The 23,086-nt window shown below is 38.1% G+C and overlaps 1 protein-coding gene across 5 annotated transcripts; it reads right to left on the bottom strand.

Annotated features, from left to right (window-relative positions):
• Nucleotides 1-10,543: 10,543 nt before the first annotated feature.
• LOC128608125 (solute carrier family 2, facilitated glucose transporter member 6-like) lies at nt 10,544-21,092 on the bottom strand. 5 transcript variants are annotated; one of them, XM_053625588.1, is made up of 11 exons: nt 20,847-20,912; nt 19,523-19,597; nt 19,021-19,174; nt 18,575-18,781; nt 17,650-17,749; nt 17,106-17,317; nt 16,220-16,369; nt 15,955-16,063; nt 15,633-15,812; nt 11,261-11,406; nt 10,544-11,051 (listed from the first exon to the last, which is right to left on the bottom strand). In XM_053625588.1, the coding sequence occupies exons 2-11, from the start codon at nt 19,537-19,539 to the stop codon at nt 10,890-10,892; spliced, it is 1,437 nt and encodes a 478-aa protein (XP_053481563.1). In that variant the 5' UTR covers nt 19,540-19,597; nt 20,847-20,912; the 3' UTR covers nt 10,544-10,889. The 5 variants fall into 5 exon arrangements, with proteins under 5 accessions (XP_053481563.1, XP_053481559.1, XP_053481562.1 ...); XM_053625584.1 differs by lacking the exon at nt 19,523-19,597 and having other exon boundaries at nt 20,847-21,091; XM_053625587.1 differs by having other exon boundaries at nt 19,523-20,936.
• Between the last annotated feature and the right edge of the window lie 1,994 nt (nt 21,093-23,086).

Below are 23,086 nucleotides of genomic sequence, written 5' to 3' on the forward strand. Positions count from 1 at the left end.
CCTTCTAAAGAGCCTGACTACTTAAGGAGCCTAGCATGTTATTAATAAAAGAACAATGAGGCATGAAATAGTGAAAAGAGAGAGTGAACCCTTAAACTCTGCAGGCAAAGTTTTCACAACTTTAAAGCTTAATTCCAGTTAAGAGACAGGTGAGATGTGTGGGTTACAAGTGTCTGAAAGGAAAGCACTCGTTTTGATTGCTGGATTTGATTGAGATTCACAGTCAACACAACCTTTTATGAAGAATTTTAATAACTGCAAGCTGTGAAACAAGATTTTTTTCTTACACATATCTTATTCTTATTCTGACACAGATACTGTAGTGTCAACATGTGATTCATTCCCCTCAAAGCATGATTACAGCAGCAGTGCTGGTTTTTGCACACCATTTCAAATAAATGAGCTAAATATCACAAGATGTTATTACTGCTCGCCCCTCTGGAGGACCTTTCTGTCGGACCTAAAGGTAAATGACAGCCACTCATCTCCTGTCTCCATAAATACTCTATTCTTCATACTTCCCTTGCCCCAGACTCATTCTCAGGCCTGGTTGCCTTTGGGAAAAAAGCAATATTTCTCTCAAGAGTGGCTGCCAGAAGATGAGCCATTTGGTGAGAATGAAAAAGAGCGGCCTGGTATTCGATGTTGAGTCAAGGAAAGTGAGCAGCCTGTGATGTGATAATACGCACAGTACAGTCATACAGAACTACAGAGACGTATTGTACAGGTTTTGTTCGGCTTACTTGCTGTGTAGCTCATATTGCGTTATATAATCACATCTGTCGGTGGGACAAAGCCACCTTTTGGGGAAGTTTAATGCTTTGAGCCCTGTTCAGATATCAAACCTAGAACAGTTCAGGATTTGCTGACAGTTTCACACGTTCAGTCTATTGCCAGAATGTTGCTGATTACAGTAGATGCATACAGAGTAAACTCAAATGTGACATAACAAAAAAAAAAAAAAACGTGTCAATAAAAAAAACTTGAATAAAGGAGCAGAGAAACATTCTGAGTGTAGATTAGGGGTGTCAAATTACCAGACATCAAGATTTTGTGATAGATTCTAAATAAAAACCTTGTGGACAGTCATTAAATTGAAAGATGTAGAAAAAAGTCTCTATTATTCCAAAAAAAAAAAAAAAATGCAATAAACTCAGAGTCATGAACTAACCTACTGACGTGTTAGTGATATGGAATTCTTCATTAGCAATCTAAACGTGTAACTGTAACCACATCTTGTTTCAAAACAACTAATTTAAGTCTTTCGCAGAGATGTGGTGAATACGTACGCAACCATAACTATTTTTTTTTTAGTTTTATTTGTACTGTTCAGATAAATGAACTCATTTAAGAGGAAGTGTTGATGTGTTATTGGTCACTAAACTGGATTTTTTTCAGTCTTGCCCAATCCATATCAGACTAAATCTAATGTGGCCTGTTACCTAAAAAGATTTAGACACGTGTGGTGTAGATTCTTACAGACAGTTTTAGGATTTTCGTCGATTTTTCATTATATTTACCTGATTAGTGACCTAGTATCTTTTTTTTTTTTTTTTAAAGTGGCAAATAAAAATCTAATGTTTAAATACAAATAGATAAAGAGGTACACATTTAGTCAAATTAAAAACCAATGGATCTGATGTGTTCAGAGCCTCTGGTGGTAGTTAAGAGTGGTAAAATGAAGCACTACTATGAAACAAAACACAACCACTTCAAATCGTGTTATTAATTGCTATAAACTAATACTTAATGGTTAAAGATGAAAGTGAAAATGGTAACTCTTGTCACCATTCAGTCATTTTGATTATCCGAGCCTTTGGCTTGCCTCTAGATCGCCTCTGGTTCGCCTCTTGTTTGCTCATTATGGATAAATTTTAAATAAAATCTTATATCCGGAGTTCTGTGAATCTGCTTTATGACAATGTGCACTGTTAAAAGCACTATACAAATAAATCTGAATTGAATTAAATTGTAAGCAAGGAATTGTATGTAACTGGACTTTTGATTGAATATCCCTGGTATAGGCACAGGTGTACTGTGATGTAAAAAAAAAAAAAAAAAGGTTAAATGAATCATCCATCACCATATTCCCGACAAGTATATTCGCTTAATAAATCATGACCTCATAAAATATATTCCTGCTCTCTAACAAAACTGATTTGTAGAAGCAATAAGGGAACTAAGACTGGAGGAAGGAGAGCTGAAATGAAGGCTACGTACTTTCTTTTTTGTCTGTGGTATGTAATCAGGAGGTCATCAGAGTTCTGCTCTAGCAGTAATTGAAACTGAAAATTGAAAACAGTGTGACTAGCAGAAGTGCTAGTGCCACACTTTGACAAACTGACACAAATAGGGAAGAATGTGACATAATATCCTCCAAAATGACACTGACCGTCCTACAGCATCTAAAAAAAAAACCTTGGTTTTCTCCGTTGCAAGGAAGATGTCATTGGCACAAGGCTTGTTGTGGTCACAATGTCTATGGGAAAAATGCAAATCAGTGGAGATTATACAAAAATAAATACTTAAAATTGAGATATTTCCAGTATCTTGTGTAACTTATGGAGCCTTGTAGCTGTGAAAACATAAAATAGTAAATAATTGGATGTGCTGGATCAAGTGGTATTTTACAAGCAAATAATGGAAGCCATATTTAAACTAAATTTGCTGTGATTAATGTGGTCATTACAACTATGACTCTTCATGCAGCACTACACTGCCAATATATGAGATTCCTTTTAAATGTTTGTACATGTCCATGTATACATTTTTTGTATATATCAATATATTAGTCATTTTTATTTTTCATATTTTAAATTGTCTTTTTCTTTTTAAGTATTTCCTCCTTCGGTCCTCATTTCGCATAGCTGAAGCCTGAATTTCCCCATATAAATTCTGATGTAACCTTTGGATAAAAGTCACCAACTCTGAATACAGCTCAAAGAAATACATAGCGAGAGATATAAGAAGGCTGTGAAGTGGCAAAGAGATGCCTTGAAAGAGCACCTCTTCATTTGAGCAACCCAGGAGAACTTGATAGATTACCCTTACCCTGCACCACATGGCAAACAGCCTCAGTAAGCTTATATCACAAGAAGTCTGGATAAAAATTGTTAAATTGTAGAATTTTAATCAAGTCTGACATCATTATAAAGTCCTTGAATAATACTGGTAGCTGTTGTTTGTGCAGTACTGGACCAGGACTGGACAAGATTGAACCATCAACTAACATCCATGAAAACACATCCCTGGACCAAGAACCATTGTGTGTTGGGTCAGTATTCTTATACTCAACCTGCACCCTTTGCTGCTATTCCTCCCTTTTCTCCTCTAAATTCTCCTCATCCTCCTTCATTCTTCAATTCCCTTGGTCTGGCCTAAGGCATGTGGGCTTCCTCTATGTAGAGTCAGGTTTTTTTTCAAGGTTTCTTACAGTTAGGAAGAATATTTTCCTTGTTATTGTTACCTTGGTCTTACTCATAGGGGGTTTAGTACTGTTTTGAAGTTATATTTATTGCAGATAAAGCTATCCAAATACAACTTCCTGGAACTGACAAACTTCAAACTTGAAGACCTTGTAAATGTTATCTGCATTCCAAAAAGCAGTAAAATACTGGAGATAGTAATGAGACTCATTAATGTACTGAGATACTATTTAGTATTATTTAGTGGTATGTTTTTTTCAAGATTTCGATGATGTAAATATTTACCTTTATTTTCTAATCAGTATTTTAAAAAATCTGCACACATTCGCCTGTCACTGAGTTACTGAGTACTCGGTAAAGGAGCAACCCCTCTTGCCTTTTGTCTTTAAGCAAATGAGTAAAGTGTTTTCTTTTAGCTAACAAACTATCTTTAGCAGGGTAATTCATGGAGTTGACTCTGTACTGTGCGCTCATACCTTCATTTCTATGTGGTATCAAAGGCATTTTGTTGGTTTCGGTCCACTTTTCCCCTTAGAGGCAAGCATCATTGCACATCAATCCAAAGTTCTTCTGACTGATAACCCTTACTCTAGGATGAAATGTTTCTATGCTGATGGGAGTGAGCTCTTCCAGGATGACCCTGCCCCCAACCATGGAGCATGAGGGTCACTGAACAGTTTGATGAGAATGAAAATAATGCAAATAATATGTTAAGGCCTTCACATTCACCAGATCTCAACCGCTTTCCACTACTATCTACAAATCAACAATTTAGGGAATATTTTTTGAAAGAAGAGTATTCATACCTGCAATACAGTTCCAGAGACTAGCTCAATTTATGCCAAGAAAATGCATTGAAGCTGTTCTGGCATCTTGTAGTGGTCCAACATCTTACTAAGACACTTTATGTTGGTTTCTCCAATCATTTGTCCATTATGACCAAGTCAGACTCTGGTTGTCAATGATTATTACAAGTTTGCCAGGATGACCTACAGAATGTCAAGAAAGTCATGCTTTAGAATATTTACCTTAAAAAGAGCATTTTGTTTTTATGCATCAAAGATCTGGAAGACATTAGTTATTAATCAGGCTCCATTTACACTATAAACACTTTGCTAATCGCAAGCATGCAGTGCTCTAACTGCTGTGGCCCAGGTTTGATTCCCAGTCAGGGAACTAATCCCAGCCACTGAAGGGTTGAACGAGCCAGTGCAACACCAGAGACGGTCCCAAGCCAAGAAAATGGGGACAGTTGCATAATCTCACATTCAGCTTCTTTTATTTCTTAACACGTGTAAATATTTGTATTAACATATTAACATTCAACATCTGAGACATAAAACTGTAAACTGTTAGAGTCTTAAGGACAGTTCCACAGGTGCATGTGTAATAATTATTTATGGTTCAATGAACAAGCATGAAAAACATTGTTTAAACCATTTCCAATAAAGATCTATAAAGCTTACTTGGATTTTACAAAATTATCTTTAAAATACTGTCTTCCGAGATATATATATATATATATATATATATATATATATATATATATATATATATATATATATATATACACATTTTAATATGTATATTTACTTTTACACAATGCACCTGTATCTGTATATTTGAGGTCCACCTTGACATTGAAATATTAAAGCATGGTTAATACATGTGAAAATATCAGGGAAATGTTTAATTAATAAAACATTCAGTAGTCAAGTATTTTGGCCGAATGGATCAAGATAACGGTCCTAAATCCTCCACATTGAACTAAGGTTAGCCAATCCATTGCTAGACAGCACACCACTTTCTCTTGTTATCGCCTGATTCTCTTGCTTGGATGAAGAAAAGTACATGTGCTCTATATAAGAAGAAACCCATCATCCAGGCAGAACTGTCTGAAGTACTCTAATTGGCTGATGCTCAATGTGGTTTTGTCTGCAGTGCTTCCTCTTCCTGTCGGTTTTCACCTCTCTGCAGTTTCCACATCTGCACCACAACAGATCATTCAACAGCTGAGCTGGTCCACAGCTGTGCTTGGAATTTCTTTTCTTTTTTTAACCTCTATGCTATTTGACATTTTAGATGACAGACTTCATTTTAGCACTTGTCAGTTTCATAAAGTTTCATAAGTGCACACTTCATTGTTTATACTCGGAAGTTTCACCATCTTGGACACGAGTAGATTCATTAAAGAGGAATGTGGCAGTTGGAAGGAAGGAGACAAACTTGACAGGTTTGTTTTTTTTTTTGCAACTGTTCTCAAACTCACCTTACAGGCTGTAGGGGCAAGCTTGTTTCTTGCTATAAGCTGTATAAGTGGTCGTCCAGGCTACCCAGACCACCAGTGATTTTTAAAATACATGTGCATAAATCACACGTTTATCATTTATTGAAAAGGTTGATGTATCTGACAGTCACAGTCAGCTATTTACGTTATGTAACTTGCATTCATATCTATCTAGGGCAGAAAAATGCTTGTTCATATAATTGAAATGGAAAAGGTGGCTAACTACCTAGCTAGCTAGTATATAAAGTTAGCTAATATGTAGTACCTTGTTCAGTTGTTGTTTTTTTTTATTGTTTATTAAACTGGTTTTCAGTTATCCAAGATAATGAAGTATTAATTCTGTTCAGGTGTGCATATAAAATACACTATATGGCCAAAGGTTTTTGGACACCTGACCATCACACACATATGTGGTTCCTCAAACTTCTGCCACAAAGTTGGAAGCACACAACTGTCTAGGATGTCTGTGTATGTTTCAGCATTACAGTTTTCCTTCTCTGGAACTATGGAGACCTTGTGATATAATGCCATGCATGTCTACTAAGAGTTTAATTGAAGAGCTATTGATAGATATTATTATTTTTATTATTTTAGCCCTTTTAAGTGAAAACTTATTTGGCCACTTAGTTTTTGTTCTGATTTGCTCTGAATAGATTTTTGAACCTGAGAGATCAGGCATCTGCATCATCCATTCAACGCATTGACGAAGCTGCGACAGAAAATGGCACATTGTATTACATACCATTGAAGAGGACACAGAAAGGACATTCAACAAGATGAATCATCAGAGCCTAATTGTCACTTTGCAGCAGCGTCATGCAGGAATATATTAGCAGTTGCCATAAATGTTTTGCGGAGCTGCAGTAAATTGAGGTTGTAAATCATATGAAAGTGCCACATTTGAATTGAACACATATGAACAAAACTGAGGAATTATGGCTGCTCACCTGCTGCTTTGCTAGAAATCAAATCTAACAGTGATTTAGACAAGACATTGTTGACACACTTGCGCAGTTTAAGGAATACATAAAAAATGAAGCGGTTGTATTAGGAGGGTGAAAATCTAATATGTTGTGAGTTCTTATTGATGGTATATTAAGAATGATGTGGGGCAAACTATTACACGCACATTTAAAGACAGATTGGCAGTGCAATTAGTGTTTTTATAAGTGTTTAAATACATAATGCCCTACAGGCTTCATGCTATGTTTCCTCTGAATAGTAAATATGTGCTAAGTATATCTACTAGTTTTTCCTCCAAAGGTGCATGAATGTATTTGATAACAGTTGATAACACTATGGATGTGTCAGGAAATTTTTTAGGTATGAGTGTGTATTGAGAAAAGATTCTGTTTTGAGCAGAGCAAGTGTAAATGTGTTGTATGTGTGGGTTGTAATTTTGGGATACTTCTCCAGTTTTATAGCCCTGGGACCTATCACATCTTTAATGAAGCTCTGATCAGCCTTAAAGCAATATGGGTTTTGAGATTCTGACCCCACAGATGTTGTGTGATTGCTGCTAAAAGCCATTTCACTGATTACATTATTTATCATCCCTAGCAAAAACTCCAATTATGCTCTGCTCTTTTCAACAGTCCTTTGGATGATGGGATATGATTCCTTTCGAGTCTTTTGCTCTTTCCAAAAAAAAAAAAATGCTTTGAATTATTACATTATTAGTGTGTACCTATGTGTCTTTCAGGATTGAAAATACGATGTCAGGAGTTACTTGAGATTTACGAGTCATTTTAACATCGAAAAAGCAGCTGATCATCAGCATTAAAGATGGAGTGACTCATCAAATCTTTCCAAGAACCATTTCATAGCTGAACCTGGTAACATTCAGTGAGTAAACAGAGCCATCTAGAGGTTACTGCTGCTACATTTAAACAAAACTATATTACTCGGTATTACTCTAAAATGGTAGCACAATTGAAATTAACCATTCAATCTTGACTAGAAGTCTTTTCTATAAACTAAATAACTCTAAAATAATGCATAGTGTAATTGCCATCAGCACAGAAAGGCCATAGCATTCCAGATGTATCAAGAAGAATCAGATCTAATATCATAATGATAATGTCAGGGATTTTGTAGCAGAGTCAGATGCATGTGCAGATTTCTATTTTAATGAAAACGCGAACGATACAGACAGCATAAACTTAGACACCAAAACATGAACTATGATTTCAAGGCAAAAAGACCTACATGGACTAGAGAGCACAATGTGACAACAAACAATGAAAGACAAAAGCTTGGCACTAAATGAGTTACAAGACTTGACTTTAATACTTCTGCTCATTAACCAAATGTGACACAGGTGCAAACAGTCATGTGAAGTGATCCAGTGAGGTGCATTGGCTGATGGTGAAACGTTGTCAGGTGCAGATTTTGGTGTAACCATGATAGACATATGATTAAAAAAAAAAAAATTAACTGCAGAGAAAAAATATTAAACTCACAAATGGGGGTTAAACATGGAAATAAACTGCAATTAAAAAAAAAACAATTTGAATTGAAAATAGATCTGAATTAGTGGTTAGGCTGCCTTCACCTTATAAGTTTGAAGTGACACAAAATAAAGTTAATAAGGGCTTTATCATGTTCATAGTTGTGATGGATCTAGAGACATTAATATTATGTGGTGTGTGGTTATGTTGACATGCAAAACAATAAGCCACTTGATTCTCCTGCCCAGTGCTCTGTCTGTGAAATAGAGGGGGAAATTGCTACCAACCTCTTTCTACAGTTATTTAGAAAATAGTGTGGTGAAGCTGCCACTTTAGAAGTCCTCGATTTTGGCACTGAACTGTTATTTGAGATGAGCTCTTCACCAAATGGTTACTCTTAGGCTGTAGTTACTGTAACAGGAGGGTCGAGGTCACACACCACAAACTGTGAGAAGAAACGGGCAATAAGTGAAAGGTTAGTGAGTGTAGTTTTTGAAGAGAATGAAAGGCCAGTAACCTCCCCTCTGAAAGAAAGCTCTACCAGCCTCTTTCACCAAGGAATGTGTCAATACATTAGCTAAGTCTAACTAACAACTTTATTCCTCATCACTCAAATGTTATCTAGCATGATAACTCTGATCATACAAACTGGCTGAATGCAAATAGGTAGTTGTCACCAGTGCCAGAACTCACCGGTACGCAGTACCGGCACTTCTACATTTTACTCTTTGGCATAGCATGACTTTCTTGTGTAACGGCAGTTCTCACAAGCTGCCAGTACTTTTTTCTGCCTTCTCCATATGATAGCCATATAAGTTCTGAGCGATTCATAATTACTCTACATAAACTACTGAATACTGTTTTAGTGAGAAGTTAACGCCAATAATGTAGTCTTACTGGCTATGGTCACAAATTACCTTGTCTTCAACTGTCTTGTGGTAGCATTTGTGGTTTATTCAAGGCAAACAGGGCTCCCCAAGCAAACTTCCAAGTGTTTTGGGTCTGTTAGGCTTCAGTCAGAAGACAATGCACAAGGAATGCCCTCTTTTCTTAGCTAAAATGAACTATATAGATAGTATTTAAACACTAGAATGTAGATTTCTTCTGAGAACCACAAGTTCTCATGTGTAATCTTTATAATGTAGATCATGTATGCACATTAAAATATACATTACCTACTCCAAAAAAAACAATTAAAGTGTCTGATTAAAGTAGTACTTCTTACAAAAAAAAAAGTTTTTACTAATACATTCTGCTAGTCTTATTTTTTGTGTAAACTTTAAGTAACTTGTTCAGCCAAAACTACCTCAGAACTCTTACTGGCCTAGATAAGAAATCTATAACGAACAGATGTAGAAAAATTGTAGTCAGCTGTAGACTGCATGTTCAGTTGATGAATATAATTATGTTGTGCAAACTCAGGCCTGCTGTAATCAGATGATCAAGAGGATGTGATGCTTAGAATAAAGTGTCCTTAAAAACAGAAATCCTGTTAGCCAAGCAACAATTATAGCTAACTACATTAGCTGGATCTCTTGATGTCTTTGTAGTTTATTGAAAACTATGTGCTGGCTGGGTATAATTAGCTGGCTTTAGAATCAACATATTCAAGTATTGTTACAGTCCAGTCTAGGTTAGGCCACACAGTAACCAGCTCACAATTCAATGGAATTTGACCTTTAAATAAGGGAAGCCAGGAACAACACAACCAGGTTTGTGTTAAAAAGTTGGTATATTGTAACAGTTATACACATACAATTGCACAAAAGAACCAAACACCAGACATACCTTCAGGGTGGGCCAAGGCCAAATTAATAAACAAAAGGATTCTTGGTTTGGTAGCTAGCTTATCTAAAAGGAAAATAAAGAAAATACAAGTACTTCCCTAAATACCCAAGCCAAAAACAGAGACAAAAGGACCCCTCTCCCAAAAGAGATGCCAGCCACACCCCGACTGCCAGTGAACTGAGAGCAAAATATATACAGTGGTGTCTAGAATAGACAAACAGGGACAACCAACTCAGGCAAGCCTCTTCCCCCAAAGCCTCTTCCCCCAAAGCCTCTTCCCCCAAAGCCTCTTCCCCCAAAGCCTCTTCCCCCAAAGCCTCTTCCCCCAATGTCATCCGGGGAGGCGGGAGCAAGGCAGGGTAGGGCAAGCTGGAAACTCTGGGAGGGAGTTCGGACCTGCACACAAAAATATGGCACCACAAAAAAAAACTTCCCATCCCAAAGATAGCGGGTTGTAACAATATGAATACTAAAATTATTTTACATAATTATTTATACAGCTAAAATATTATATTGTAGACTAAATGAGAAGCTTAATCAACCTAAATTCACAGGCTTGTCAAAGCCAGTAGATACTTTACGATACGGTTACATTTCCTCTCATGCGAACCGCAAGTGCTCACAATGCTCTATGCTCACAACAGACTAATCTTTGTTCAGATGTCACAAAGTCACTAGACTGGCACCAGTTTCACCCATTAAAGTAAAAAATGTCAGAGCAAAATTTGGCACAAACATATTGTATTTTTTACAGTGTATTCGTAGAGTATAGTGTATTTCTACAGTACTTTATGTCATCACCTTACAGTACTTAGTTAGTTACATATAATATTAACAGCAAAAAATAGCTTTACAAATGGAATCACCAAAATATACTAAGACAGGTTGAAAAGAGTAATGTAGTTATGTAGTCATTTCAGAGTTTCCCTGATTGCAGTATTAACTCTCAACAATGGTGAAGGTGCGTCCAGTTCTGAAATAGTTCTCAATTTCCTCCAGTGTTCGCCCTTTTGTTTCAGGGACACACTTGGCTGTGAATATGATGTTCACCACACAGATTACACAGAAGAACAGAAACAGTGCAAAGAGTCCAAATGCCTCCTGTGAGGGAGAAAAAAAAAAACTTAATTTAAGGTAAAGTGGGAACTGTATCCTATTCTTTGCAAACTACAAGAAAGCACAGCCTGTGACACGTTATTTAACAGCACAAATGATCATCTTTTCTAAACATTTTAAAAATATATATAATTTTTAAATCATTAGTTTTCATTTCCTGTTTGCTTAATTAATCATAATGTCATTGAATTTACCACTGCCTGCATGAAGAACTGTGTCAGCAAAAAAGTAGTGATATAGCTGACCACCACACACACGCCTGAAACAAAGCCGCGCACTTTCATCGGCAGGAGCTCTGACATCAGCAGCCATGTGATCGGACCCCAGCCTATTACATAACCTGCTCAAAAGAAATTTAATAAAAGTAATAACTTCACTCACACCACAGTGGAATTCTGGAATCTGATTGCAAACATTGTGATTAATTATCTATAATATTGCATAACTTAGACAGTAGTTTTAGGTTTATTTTAATGCACTCACCTAGGTTATCAATCAGTAACTTACATAATCATGTACGGTGGACACTCCACATAAACTGATTTTTACAATGTAATTGTGTGTAATTGTTGATATCATGAAACATATTTAGCATTTATGGAAAGAGTTGCTAGTGTCCCATGTAAAGCTGTTGGAAAGTCTTAAGGATGGAGGTTTCTCAGTAACATGTCTGCAGAGTTTATACAGCATGGTGCAAAAAATAAAAAAACATCCAGTGAAGAGCAGTTCTGCAAGTGGAAACAGCTTGTTGCTGAGAGAGGTATAAGGAGAATGGCCAGACCGGTTCGAGCTGACCAGAAGACTACCATCTCAAAGGTATGTTTCCAACACCTTGTGGAATACATAGCAGTGTAGGTACTAAACAGTACTTGAAATTCAGAAACAGGAGCTGCGTTAAACCATCCAGAAACGTCTGGGTTACGTATGTAACCCTGTTCCCTGAGAAGGGAACGAGACGTTACATTTAGCATAACACTATGGGGAGCGCCTCTCGTGCGTGACCGGCATCTGAAGCTTGTGTAAAATCATACCTATTTATAGGCCTGCCATGATCAGGTGACGTGGCAATTAAGTGTGTCGCGTGATATAAATATGGCACCTGTGAACCACGCCATCAGCCTCTATTATCTGAAGCGAAGATGCAATTCACAGGCCTGCCCTGATATGACAAAGCTACGCAACGTCTCATTCCTTTCTCAGGGAACAGGGTTACATGCGTAACCCAGACGTTCAGTTTCAAAGGGAACGTTGCGTTTAGCATAACACTATGGGAATGAGAATACCCACTCTGTCATACCGAGGGTAGGGCCTGTTCAAAAAGACCCAAGCCCGAGGGTCACTGCAAGACACTCGAGCTCGGGGTGGAATGAATATCCAGGCTGTACTAACGAATGAATGTGTGTGGCGTAGACCAACCTGCAGCAGCACACACATCCTGTAAGGATACCCCTTTGGATAAAGCCTTTGCAGCGGCGACCACCCTAGTGGAATGAGCCCTTATGCCCAGAGGCGTAGCGAGACCGCGCGCCTCATAAGCAATAGAGATTGCTTCCACTATCCAATTAGAGATGCGCTGCTTTGACACAGCATCACCTCTACTGTCGCCACCAAAGCAGACCAGCAGCTGCTCCAACTTATGACACTGGCCAGAGCGGTGGATGTAAGTACAGAGATCCCTTACTGGACACAGCAGGTGCATTCTCTCTTGTTCCGGTGTGGGGAATGGAGGAGGGCAGAAAGCCTGCAACACCACAGGGTGGGCAGCCGATGTAGGCACCTTAGGAATATAATCCGGCATAGGATAGAGGAAGGCCTTGGCTAATCCAGGGGCAAAGTCAAGGCAGGAAGGGGCAACAGAGAGAGTTTGTAGATCTCCTACTCGCTTGAGAGATGTCAGGGCCAGCAGAAGAGCTACCTTTAGAGTCAGAAGCTTCTCAGAGGCTGACTCTAAGGGCTCACATGGAGTCCCTGACAGACCTTCCAGGACCACAGAAAGGTCCCAGGAAGGTTTCCGCGGCCTGCAGATGGGCCTCAGCCGCTTAACACCATGCATGAACCTTGAAGTTAGAGGATGTTGCCCCACAGAGGCTCCATCAACAGGGGCATGGCTGGCCGAAATGGCGGCCACGTAAACCCTGATTGTAGAAGGAGCCCACCCCGATGAGAAACATTCTTGTAAGAACTCCAGGACTGTAGCTATTGCACAGTTCACTGGGTCTAGCTGATGTTCCTCACACCACAAGACAAAAAGCTGCCACTTGAGTACATACAATTTCCTTGTGGATGGTGCTCTAGTATTTCATATGGTCTCTACAATCTCAGTTGTGAGACCAGAATCTTGGGACCACCTTGGCTAGGAGAGGCCCTACAGTAGCACTGGGGCTAACTGCCCTAACAACCTCATGTCCCCTGATACGTCCCTCCATGGCACCTCAGGACTGCTCTTTTTTGCCTGCTTGGCCTTTATGACCATTCTCAGGTCAGGCCTAGTAGCAGGCCGCGACTGTGGCCGCCCGGTTCCCCTGGCTGTCTGCAAAGGTTGGCGGGCTGCCATACTCACTTTCTAGGTCTCCCTCGCATTAGTGCTGGCCCGGGCTCCACTCGTGGATACCCGGGTGAACTCAAGACAACAGGGAAGGAACTGGCTGAATGCCGCCATATGTCAAGCTCACTCAGCAGGTCTGTTTGGTAGGCCTGCAACATTGTCATTGACTGCAGTGACACACAAGCAAGACTACTACCACATAAGCTTTGCCCACCAATGCCACGGTGGCCTTACACAGTGGTTTGGATGGCAAAGCCGTCCCCCTTAATTACCTGCCGTAGCTCACAAGCACCTCCTCCACCTTCAGCATAGCTAAATAGCCATGCCGTTCATTCCCCATAATGGCCGAATAATCCAACATCGTGACGTTATAAATATGGCTTATGCATGGTTTTCCCCCAGAAGCCTGTTATTTTGTCATGCACTTCTGGAAGAAAGGGGAGTTTCTGCAGTGTGAGGGATTTACTTTCACTAGGGAGAAAAAGGCTCATCCAGCCTTAGTAATCACTTCAAGCAGCTCTTTAAATGCTGCTCTCAGTTTTTAGTACATCCTTCTGGCTCATAGGAGTCAGAGAGGAATTATTACTATTATTTTTGTGTGTGTGTTTTTTTCCACTTTTTTTTTCCTTTTTGGCTTTCCATAGTGGAAGGAGGAGTCACGATGCGAACTCCAAAATCCAGCAGAGAGCCGAACCCGGAAGACAGAGCAAGAGATAGAGCAGCGCTCGTCTCCGGCTCCTTTTCCTGATCCGTAAGAGATCCCCCGAACCTGAGATGGCTAGCTGCCTCAGCAGCGGCCGGCCCAAATCCACGAGGCTCCAAAATCCAACGCGCTTCGGCTTCAGGGAAGAACCCGAGTCACGAGCCGTGCTGCTTAATGTAGGCATTACCATGCGCAACCTCTCAAGGCTGCCATCACATGCTACATCCCTAGACACTTCACCCAGAAAGTGTGCACTATTCCCTGTGACGAAACGGGAGCAAGCCGTAACACAATTCTCTCACTCATATTTTTCTCTCTTGCTCATTCCTTTTTTTTTTTTTTTTTAAAGGATAGAAAAGTTCTGAGATTTTGAGAAAAGATAGCAAGGAAATGAAGCGTCTTTTTGTTTTTTTACACAAACAACTGACATGCAGTCTTTCACTGAAGATAATAAAGGCTGATGGTGCGGGTCACAGGTGCCATATTTATATCACGCGACGCGCTTAATCGTCACCTGATCATGGCAGGCCTATAAATAGGCATGATTTTACACAAGCTTCAGATGCCGGTCACGCGTGAGAGGCGCTCCCCATAGTGTTATGCTAAACGCAACGTAGAAGTTCCCTTTGAAAGGGAACAGACATGATTGTTCTTTTCTTTGGTTTCACACTCACTTAATTGATTTCCAAACCACTTGTATACCAGGGATGTCCAATCTTATCTGCTCAGGGCTGGTGTGGGTGCAGGTTTTCATTCCAATCGAGTAGGAGCCACACCTGATTCCACCTGTTTAATCAGCTAATCTGGGCTTTCATTAGTCTGTGTGCTGAGGCTTCTGCTTGGTTGGAATGAAATTGAGGATTGAAAAGAATTGAGAATTGAGGCTGAAAAGCAAGTTATTTTTTATTACTAATAATGCATATTAGTCAGGGCAAGTGTATTTTAATAACATTAAAAAGAAATGTCTGTTAGTAGGACATTGAATTATTTTGTTACTTTTATTATTATGGATTAATAAAGCTAATCATTTGTAAATGTTTCTTAATGCAGAAAACTGCCTAATAATTTCAGTGCTTTAACTTTCCATGTTATAAATAAGACGTGTTTTGACAGTTTTAAGTTTTTAATTATGTCCAATTACATTATCTAAAGCATCTCCACTGCTGAATTTCAGTTAACTGTACTATAAATTACTGTACTGTAAAACACTTCAGGACATTGTGTTTATTGCTTTATATACAAAACCTTGATTGTGGGTTTTATGGTTATCAAGGTGTAGTGAGAAATTTCGTTTCTGGTGTGAAAACCAAGTACTCACCAAGTGCAATAAAGATGATGCTGATGAGGGGGATAACTGTGCCGGATTTGAAATCAAAACCAGTCATGACTCCAAATGACTCTGTTGCACACTGCAACGCAACAGTTATGTTCCCAGAATCACATGATGTTTTGTGGGTGTACACGGTCATTGTCAGCATGGCCAGAAACATTATAAATGCTGAAATGGTGTAGTGCATATTTTATTATTTGGATAGCACTCATGATATTGAAGAAAGGAAAAACATCTTGACTATGGTGAAGGTTAATCTGGTTCACACAAGTCATATCTCAGCAGAACAAAACTTTTGCGCAGCACAGACCTGATGCGTAGAGAAAAGATTTCCTGCCAGCTTTGTCCATTAAACAGGCTGCAATTATAATAGTAACCAGTCTAACAAGTCCCACTATGGCTGCATCGTACTTAGGTTCCTAGATAAAGACATAGTATTGGGAAAAAATAACATGATAGGCTTAGACAAGTTGAACTGGCTAATTCATATCAATATACATAAAAATAGTTTTTCACACTTCTATGTCATGTAATCTGAACACTTTGATAGATGATAGTTCTTTGAAGGGACTCACCAGTGAAACAGCTGTTTTCTCAAAGATTGGCTCCAAATAAATCAAGATGGGTGTAATACCTGTCATCTGCTGCAGGAGTCTCATAAACACAGAGATCAAGATTGGCTTGTAGTAGAATGGACTTCTAAGATCTGAACACGTCATTCTGTCCTATTGGAAAGGTTAAATTGGAGCTTTTTCAGTTACATTATACCAGGGGTATTCAAATAAAATTTGTGAAAATACGCAACTAATTAATAAGCAACTAACATCACTAAATGCCATCAACAGTTGGCTTTCAATGATTAAAGCATCAGTGATTAGTTTATTACTAGAAACAAGACATCAGCATGAAGTGGTTATGTTTGTTTTTTTCTCACACCAGTGGTTTATGTTACCACTTTTGACGTTTACTTTCTGATTTCACTGTTGACTTTTTTTAGCAAGCCATATTTGGTACTCAGATCAGAGGGTAAACAAAATGATGGTTAAAAAAAAAAAAAAAAAACTATGCAAATCTGTGCAAGCTTACTCTTCAGCTAAATAATGTTTATTGATGTTGTTATGTCCAGTTGTTGTTTTTTCTTACATTGATCGTCTCTGCTACAGTATTTTTTGAATACCTGGTTAGAGCCACTGAAATATTTCGATGTATGTGCACATGAGAGAACATGAGAAACTCTGCACAGACAGTAACCTGGATCAGGATCAAACCAGTGGCTCTGGAGCTGTGAGGTGACATGCTACCCATGCAGTAGGTTTATAATATAAATTAAAATTCATGCAGAAAATGTTTACCTTTTGATGCATTGGGTCAGGCCAGAGTAGTGTTTATTTGGGGCTTAATAATACAAAAGATCTCATTCCATACATTATTCATCTCTGTAACCCTGCTGCTTGTTTTTACCTGGGAATTGACACTCTGTTGAATTTGATTGAGTTCAGTGATATAGTTTGAATCAGGGCCCCTGAGCCATTGGAGGGCTCTGGCAGCCTCGTCCCATTTGCCTTTGGTGATGAGGTAACGTGGAGAGTTCGGCATGAAGCACAGAAGGATTAGCATAATCAGACCTGGAACTTCGCCAGCTATAGCCAGCCACCGCCACGGCAGAACCAAACCTGTGTAGCAAGACAGGAAAGGCATAGGTCTCACAAAAAGATTAGACTATCCTTATCAATCAGATTAGAGTATAATTTTGAACACTTTCTATAACTGATTAACTGACAAAGCATGACCTAGAACATTATATGCATATGTAAATACCTAAGATTGCTGCACCTTTCACACAGAACTTCTATGACGGTGTATTTGCACACTGTAGCTTGTTTGCATGCCATGCATTTCTTATGAATGTGAGAATATTTTTAGAACCAACCATTCAAATAGGTAGCAGACAACAAAAATAACTGACATAAAATGACACAGAAAAGGCAGAAAGTGTGTCACTTACCAAGAGCGTAGAGTGCCAGACCTCCAATGACCATCATGATTTGAGGACTGGCTCCCAGGGCTCCTCTGACACCTGGATGTGAAATCTCTGACACATAGACCTGCAAGAATAAAGCATGATGATGGCTTATGTTTAAAAAATAAAAACAAATTAAAAACTCCCAGAATAAATGGTTTAATCAGAGTTTATGTGTCATGTCATTTTTGCAATTATGAGGTAATTACACCTATAGAGGATGTAAGGGTATCAAGTTATAAGCACTCTAATTGTACTTCAGCAGTTCCCAACCTTTTTTTTCCCAGTAGCCCAATTTTTTCACAACTGTAAGAACTCTACTAAGAACTCTAATGCAAGGACTGAGTATGTGCATTGCACTGCAGCTTGTTAAACTGTTCAGCCAAAAAACTATTTTACTGGATGCTTAAAGAGTCAAAAACCAACGCATACGTTCATCACTACCTAATTTCATGTCAGCCTCATGATCATTAACTACAAACTTACAAAACATGATGCAGTACTATTTTCCCCTATTTTTTACTGAGAAACCGCTGTCTCTTAAGTTTCTCTGACTTAATATACTGTGACACTAAAATTCTCCAGTTTGTGCAAGGGGGTTTAAGGCACTCTGCTCAGCATCATGCCTAAACCTGCCCTTACCCTTGATAAAATCAGTGTAACACACACCATCACATGGTTTCTTGCTTTATTCTACCATGCAACTGGCTACAGTGCCTTGCATAAGAGTTTACCCCTTGAACTTTTCTACATTTTGTAGGGTTTTGAAATTGACTAACAAAATTGAATTCGTTTTTTGTCGTTTACAATATGTCTAATGTTTGAAAGTGAAATTTCTTTTTTTCCTTGTGATAAAAGGAAAACGACAGAAATGTGATACATGAAACATCATGCCCAGAAGTGTACCTACAGGAATGGAGCTGGCTGTAATCCCAGAAGCAATGCCTGTGAGCAATCTGCCCAGGAGAAGCATTAACCATTCCCTCGCTGCAGCCATCATGAGAAACCCCACCGTGAAGGGAATTACAGAGATCATGATGCTGTGTTTCCTTCCCAATTTGTCATTCATCAGCATGGCACTCAACCCTCCGGCTATAACTCCAATCGCAAAAATAGACTATATTCAACAAATAGAACAAATAGAGTCAAATTGATTGGATAAGTATACACATGTTTTGTTTTGGTTACTGTAGAGCTGGTGCTTATATCAGGAAAAACACAATGAGAAAAGATAAACAGCTATATCAGGTAGATTCATGTCACATCCATTGAGTTAGTTATATTGCTTATAAATTTATTCTCAATGCAATTTAAGTCAATGTGATATTCAGTGAGGAACAAACAAGCTGCTCTTACTCCAAACCAGGAAATCTGATCAATGTCCATGAGCAGACGTGGATCGTCATCCTCCTGAAGCTGTGGAATCACCGCAGAGGGAAATACCATGGCGTATCCAAAAATAAAACTGCCCAAAACAGCCGAAAAGGCCACGACAAAGAGCCAGCCATTTCTATTGGAAAAACAATTTACAATACGAATTAAAATATTCAATAGCATATCCCAGCTATAAAATTGAGAGGTATTCAGTGAATCAGACAATGTGAAAAGTCACCGAGGACAAAATATAAACAGAACAATAAATATTCAAGACAAAAAAATGCACATGATAATACACACAGGACAGTAAATACTCAGGACAATAAATGTTCATGACTAAACATATACAGGACCATTAATGCTCAGGAGAATAAATTCTTAGGACAATTAATACACAAGACAGTAAACATGCTCACATACTTAAACATTTAAAACACTGATACTTGCCACCAAAGCCAAAAACAGACCAGCACCCACATACCTTAATGCTCTGATCATACCGGCTCTGCACCATGCTCCTTTTGAGCCTCTAGCACAGCTCAACTGTACCCACTATCTCTCAAAATACAAGAAGAACACGCATCAAAACTCTTCTCTGTCTTGGCATCCAGGTAGTGAAATGGCCTTCCCATGGCTGTCCAGGGAACAGTCACTGGAGGTCTTCAAACGAAATCTAAAGACATACCTCTTCACCAAGCACTTGAATTAACATTTCTGTTTTTAATAGATCATTTTTTAATAGAACCAGGGTTTTAGCTTGAAGAGGTGCTGATTGATTATGAATGTGTAAACTTTTAAAGAATAAATAATTGTGTCTTCACACACAGATAAAGATGCTTAACGTAAAAAACCAAGACCAGTTCAACTTGATCTGTATTTTTGGCCCATTGCTTCCTCAATTCCTCTCGCTTCTGTTCCACTTGATATACATGTTATCAAATACAGACATCTTAGTTTGACTTTAATCTTAATGCTATAAAAAAAATTTTAATCCCTTGACTTGTGGGTTTTCTTTCATGTTGTATTAACCTCCTCCAACAGGATTTTAGCTTTTAGTTAGTGAACTAGCATGAGGATGTGTTTTTGATAGAGACTACATAGCACTTCTGTAAGTTACTCGTAATAATAACATCTGCTAAATGCTGTAAATGTAATGTAAATAAATATGTAGAACATAAAATACTCAGAATAAATACTCAGGACAGCAAATACACAGAACAATAAAGGCTCAGGAAAAAATACTCAGGACAATAATTACACAGGAAGCTAAATACTCAAGGCAATAAATGTTCAGAAGAATAAAAACAAAGAACAAAAACACTCAGGATATTAAATGCTCCTATGCACACTAACTTGTCAGGAGAAACCACTGCAAACATCTATAATTGTCTATAAACACACTATCATGCAACTGGAAAAAGAGGTGGGAAAAGATTCGAAGATAAAAGTCTAGAGAGCAAGAGTGAGAGAGAGAGAGAGGGAGGAAGAATAACAAAAAATAGCACAACAAATAATTACTATAACCTTTGGGTGGAAAAACAGATGGAGTCTAGAGAGACGGAGAGAGAGAGAGAGAGAGAGAGAGAGAGAGAGAGAGAATAACAAAATATAGCATAGCAAATAATTACTATAACATTTGGGTGGAAAAACAGATGGAGAAAAGTGTAGCAAATAAATGTGTAAAATATATATTGTATATGAAAAGTTATCTAAAATATATGTATATAGTTTTAATGATAGATCAAACTGGCCAGTAAGAGAATAACAGTAAAGAGTATAAAAATACAACATCATTTAAAATTTACCTTATTCGTCCCTGTGTATTTTGATTATTCAGTAATAATGGAGTTGCTTCATTCTCTACAGATGCCATTGCTTCTTGTGTGCCCTCAATCTCTGACTTTCAGTCTATATGGCAGCTTAATGCTACAGAATAACCTAAAGTGAAACTGAGACTATGTGTCTGTGTGTGACATCATGTACATCAACAGAACAAGTAGGAGAGGAATTGAGGAAGCACGGGCTATACAGTAAATACAGTTGCACAAAGTTGCACTGGAATGTGTGTGGGTTTTTTTTTTATGTTCAGCAGTCCATGTGGTGCAACGTCAGGAAACACGATTATTTATTAGCAACTGTTTATGGTTTAAGAGTCGACTGCGTGTTGATACAGAGCACATGGGCAGTTGAAAATTCACGAGGACAGATCTAGTTAAAAGACAAGCAAGTTAGGTTCTTCTGGAGCATAGTGCAACACTTAACAATAAATACTCAGGATAAAATATACACAGGACAAAAAATGCACAGGATAATACGCACAGGACAGTAAATACTCAGGACAATAAATGTTCATGACAAAACATACACAGGACCATTAATGCTCAGGAGAATAAATACTTAGGACAATTAATACACAAGACAGTAAACATGCTCACACACTTAAACATTTAAAACACTGATGCTTGCCACCAAAGCCAAAAACAGACCAGCACCCACATACCTTAATGCTCTGATCATACCAGCTCTGCACCATGCTCCTTTTGAGCGTCTAGCACAGCTCAACTGTACCCACTATCTCTCAAAATACGTTTTGTATTAATCTCCTTTGTATTGTAAATTGTTTTATTAATATAAAACATGTTGTATTTAACTCCTCCAACAGGGTTTTTTAGCTTGTAGTTAGTGAACTAGCATGAGGATGTGTTTTTGATAGAGACTTCATAGCACTTCTGTAAGTCACTCCTAATAATAACATCTGATAAATGCTGTAAATGTAATGTAAATAAAAATGTAGAACAAAAAATACTGAGGATAGATACTCAGGACGATAAATACACAGGAAGCTAAATACTCAAGGCAATAAATGTTCAGAAGAATAAAAACAAAGAACAAAAACACTGGAAAAAGAGGTTGGAAAAGAGTAGAAGATAAAAGTCTAGAGAGAGAGAGAGAGAGAGAGAGAGAGAAACAAAATATTGCATAGCAAATAATTACTATAACATTTGGGTGGAAAAACAGATGGAGAAAAGTGTTGCAGATAAATGTGTAAAATATATATTGTATATGAAAATATATATAAGGAATATGTATATATTTTTTTAATGATAGAGAAAACTGGCCAGAAAGAGAATAATTATACAATAAGATGCACTGCCTTTGTTGTTGTTGTTGTTAATATCACCTAGGTGTACAGCAATTCAGACCATAAGATAAGCTTCTGTTTCTTTTTTATCAGTCATCAGATGTGTCTGCGGTTTTATTCTCCTTGCATATGATAGTATTTTGACGTTTCCTCTCTCATCAATGTACGTGATATTTACTGTGGAAATACATACTTACTTTGTCACACAATTCATACAGATGTTCTTGGGACAAATGGTGGATGCACTGGCCCATCTACCTAACGGAAACATTTGACACAGGTCTATAAATGTATTTCTTAATTACACTGGCTTATATGTTTGTGTGTATATCTTTTATATGCAGACCCTTCCAAAAGTATTGGAATGACAAGGCCAATTCTTTTGTTTGGGTTTAAGATCAAAAGATGAATATGAGATGATAGATCATAATTTCAGCTTTCATTTACTGATATTTCCATCTAGATGTGTTGGAGAACTTAGAACATGGTGTCAGACCACCCAATTCTTAGGCAAGCAAAAGTATTGAAACAGATAGGCTTAAAGTAAATAACACTTAATATTTGGTTGTATATCCTTTGCTTGTAATAACTGCATCATTCCACCAACCCACTGGCATCACAAGGGGGTGACAGCATTGACTTTACTCTGGTCCATTTCTACCCCGTTCTCATCAAGGATGTAGCCTCGGAACTTAACTGAGAATTGGTGAAACTCATATTTCTCTAATTTATTGTATAGGTCATTCACTACCACTCTTTCCAAAACTTCTCATACCTGGTCAACATGATAAATTTCAGTTTTGGTGTAGATCAGTATGTCATCAACGTAAATAGTCACACAGGTTGTACTCCATGGCCTTTGTCTCTGGAAGATACAAGGGGTGGACTTGGCCTCCAGGGGGG

This window comes from Ictalurus furcatus, chromosome 5 (genome assembly GCF_023375685.1).
Source record: "Ictalurus furcatus strain D&B chromosome 5, Billie_1.0, whole genome shotgun sequence".
Classification (NCBI taxonomy): Eukaryota; Metazoa; Chordata; class Actinopteri; order Siluriformes; family Ictaluridae; genus Ictalurus; species Ictalurus furcatus.